Source organism: Etheostoma cragini, chromosome 23 (assembly GCF_013103735.1).
Source record: "Etheostoma cragini isolate CJK2018 chromosome 23, CSU_Ecrag_1.0, whole genome shotgun sequence".
NCBI lineage: Eukaryota > Metazoa > Chordata > Actinopteri > Perciformes > Percidae > Etheostoma > Etheostoma cragini.
Window position 1 is genome coordinate 14,332,073 of NC_048429.1, and position 3,296 is coordinate 14,335,368.

At 39.6% G+C, this 3,296-nt stretch overlaps 1 protein-coding gene across 1 annotated transcript in view; it reads left to right on the forward strand.

Moving 5' to 3' along the window:
- Positions 1 to 3,296, forward strand: part of si:ch73-252i11.1 (uncharacterized protein LOC553517 homolog) — a 9,627-nt gene extending 6,331 nt beyond the window's left edge. Inside the window, exons 9-12 of the mRNA XM_034864127.1 lie at positions 1,468 to 1,598; positions 1,865 to 2,016; positions 2,516 to 2,770; positions 3,095 to 3,296. Of these exons, the coding sequence (XP_034720018.1) occupies positions 1,468 to 1,598; positions 1,865 to 2,016; positions 2,516 to 2,770; positions 3,095 to 3,132 (576 nt within the window). The 3' untranslated portion in view covers positions 3,133 to 3,296. The remainder of the gene's footprint in view (positions 1 to 1,467; positions 1,599 to 1,864; positions 2,017 to 2,515; positions 2,771 to 3,094) is intronic.

Below are 3,296 nucleotides of genomic sequence, written 5' to 3' on the forward strand. Positions count from 1 at the left end.
TGTTGAATAAACGAGCCACGCTTTTCGTGTGCTCAAAGTGAGAAATTGTCTCTTGCATCTTGCCGCAATTTCCACAGTTTGTTTTTTTAGCATTCCTCAACTTTCCCGGTCTTTTGTTGCCCCTGTCCCAACTTTTTTGGAACATGTTGTAGGCGTTACATTGAAAATGATTGCAAAAAAAAAACAAAGTTTATCAGTTTGAACATTAATGTCTTTGTGGTGTATTCAGTTGAATATAGGTTGGAAATGATATGCAAATCATTCTGTTTTTATTTACATTTTACACAACGTCCCAACTTCATTGGAATTGGGGTTCTGTACATACAGCTGCATATGTTGTAAAAACAAGACTACCACTAACTGCTGGAAGTAGCCAAATCCACGTCATCATTTTCACGACGTACATATTTGCTTATTCGTCTTCTGAGTCAGATTTTCTGAGATAAGGGTAAAAAATTTAACGTAGTGTTGTTAAAAAAGAAGAATCCTACATTATTGTTGACAATGTGCTGTTTTGGCAATCAGCAATGTTCTGTCCTGTACTATAGAGAAAATAAAAATGTGATTCTGGAAAACCCCAGGCAATTTCAAAGGCCAGTAAAGGTGTATTTTTGGGTTAAACTATTAATTAGAATTTTACCGAAATTGCATCATGGATTAGTGCAATATTCCGAATGAAGTATTGTGGTGGTCTATAGACTTAAGAGAAAATATTTGTTTGGTACAGTTCCTCGCAAAAAATCCTAAAAGATCCTTTTATTGATACCAATTTTATAAAACAAATCAAAATTACAACATGTACACAATTATGGCGCAAATCTTTGTACGTAACCTTAGACACAATCACAGGCATTATTAGATCTTGGTATAAGCATTCTGCGTGCTTATTGGCTCACTGATGCTGGGTATTGAATGACGAGGCATTTTTTTTAGACTCGATTCTTGGGTAGTATTGAAAAAGGCAGTTCTTTTAGTGCTTATTGAATTTGGTACCTAGCCCTACTTAAAGGAATGAAAAATACTTTGGCAAATCTCACAGAGACCAGGCAAACATTATCCACCGAGTAGATTTCACACCATACTGTCCCATACTAATCCATTCTCCCCCCCCCCCCTCGGGCTTCAGGACCCGGTCAGAGCTGCACCTCCTTCTGAAGAGTTCTTGGTCATGGACAGGGTGAAGAGATGATTTTAAAAAACGTAGAAGGTAGATAAAGAAGCATGCAGATAAATCCGTAAATTAATGTATGTACTAGCTGACTTGACACAATTAAAACTTGCTCTATGGCCAAGGTGCATTTTTATTTTTCAAAAGTTTGCTTGTGAGGTTCAGAATTTGTGTCCGCTGTCCCAAAGTGGCCAAAAGAATAAGTTATCGTAATAGTTGTGTCTGAAAAAGATTTTTTGAGCAGAATTAAAAAATGTAGCCAAGCTAACAACAATTTCTTTTCTCTTTGTGTTTTCCAGCGAGTCCCCCTGCAGCGCTCCTCGGATGAATTTAAGGAGATTGAAACTCTTTTCTGTAAAACCATGCGAGGCTTTGACATTGTCCAAATTGAGAGGATTCAGAACAAAGCTCTTTGGGAAGTCTTTCAGTGGTGCGTAGGTGATTTCCATGTGCTTTGTCTAGCAAACTTACGGTATTATCCATCCCAGTGGTGGTGTGGTTAAATGGCTTCTTAGCTGGGTTATTATAGTATCTGCATCATTCTCTAGTTGTTAGAGTATGTAACTATTATGAAGAAGAAACAACACATTATTTCTCTTACAAAAGAGAAGTTGAACATATAAGCAGCAAATTAGCATGCATTGCTAAATCTGTCAACCTCATTTAAAGTTTCTCATAAATTTTTCCTGAATAAAGGCAGAAAAATCAGATGAAGAACAACACCAAGAGACCCTTTGTGACTGAAAAAAAGCTCTTTCATGGCACGGACTCTAAATACGTAGATGTCATCTGCCACACCAACTTTGACTGGAGAATCTGTGGAACTCATGGAACTCTTTATGGCAAAGGTGAGTTGAAGACACTTTCATTTCTAAGCTGTTTACTGATTAATGGTAAGCTGATGCTAATTGTGTACACCTTTGTTTTTGTACTTATTCCTTTTTTAATTTTAAAGTTTAATATGTTCATGTATGCACAAATCACCAAGGCAAATTCCTTGTAAGTGTTAGTTACTTGGCAATAAATCCTTAGAGGACGGGGCGGTGTCTTACACCAATCCTAAAATCTTTACATCACCCTCAATCTGCACACAAATACAAAGGGGACAGTTGTCCCAAAATTTTCTTTTTACCCCTATTTGATGTTTTAAACTGTCCATCAGTATTGCTTTAGAATAGTTGACTCTGGTTCAAAGGGGTCATAGCTCCTCCCAAAGAGAATGGATAACAATGGATAGCAATCTTCTATGTTGGACTAGTTTCAGATTCATGACATGACATTCTGAGATTTTATAGACCAAATAATCAGATCTCACAATAATCCAGACATCTCTGTGTCCAAACCCAGGTAGTTACTTTGCCCGGGATGCAAAATACTCCCACAGCTACACCGGTGACTCTGATGTCAAATCCTTGTTCATCTCACGGGTGCTGGTGGGAGATTACACCAGAGGGTCCTCCGACTACGTCCGACCTCCTTCTAAGGACGGCGGAGACATAAACTTCTTTGACAGCTGCGTTGACGACATTATGTCCCCTTCCATCTTTGTTGTGTTTGAGAAGCACCAGATCTACCCCGAGTACCTGCTGAAGTACAAGACCACTCAAGTGCCCGTCGACTTATTTGGTTATGCATCTGTACCGGCACCCAAACCAGTACCGGTACCCAAACCAGTACAGGCACCAAGACCAGTACCGGCACCAAGACCAGCTCCGCAACCAGTCAGACCAGTTGTCCAACCCAGTATTTCAGTTTATCAACCCAGCACATCCTCTTACCAACCCAGTACATCCGCCTATAATTCCAGAACAGCCTCATATCAACCCAGCACTTTGACTTACCAACCCAGCACATCCACTTACCAATACCAACCCAGCAGAATAGTTAGCCAACCCTCGCCATCTCCATCTCCTCCCTCACCAAGTCCGAAACCAAAGAAGTCTGATTCCTGTGTCATTGCTTAGGGACAAAGCTGCAAGACCCAACAACAAGGCCTTTTGGTAAATAGGCAATGCTATCCATTGAAGTGTACGGAGTGAATGCAGTAGTGTCCCTCAGACTGCTTATTTAATTAGAAGAGCGTATAACATTAAAATGATTAATGCCATGGATGAAAAAAGTGCATTAG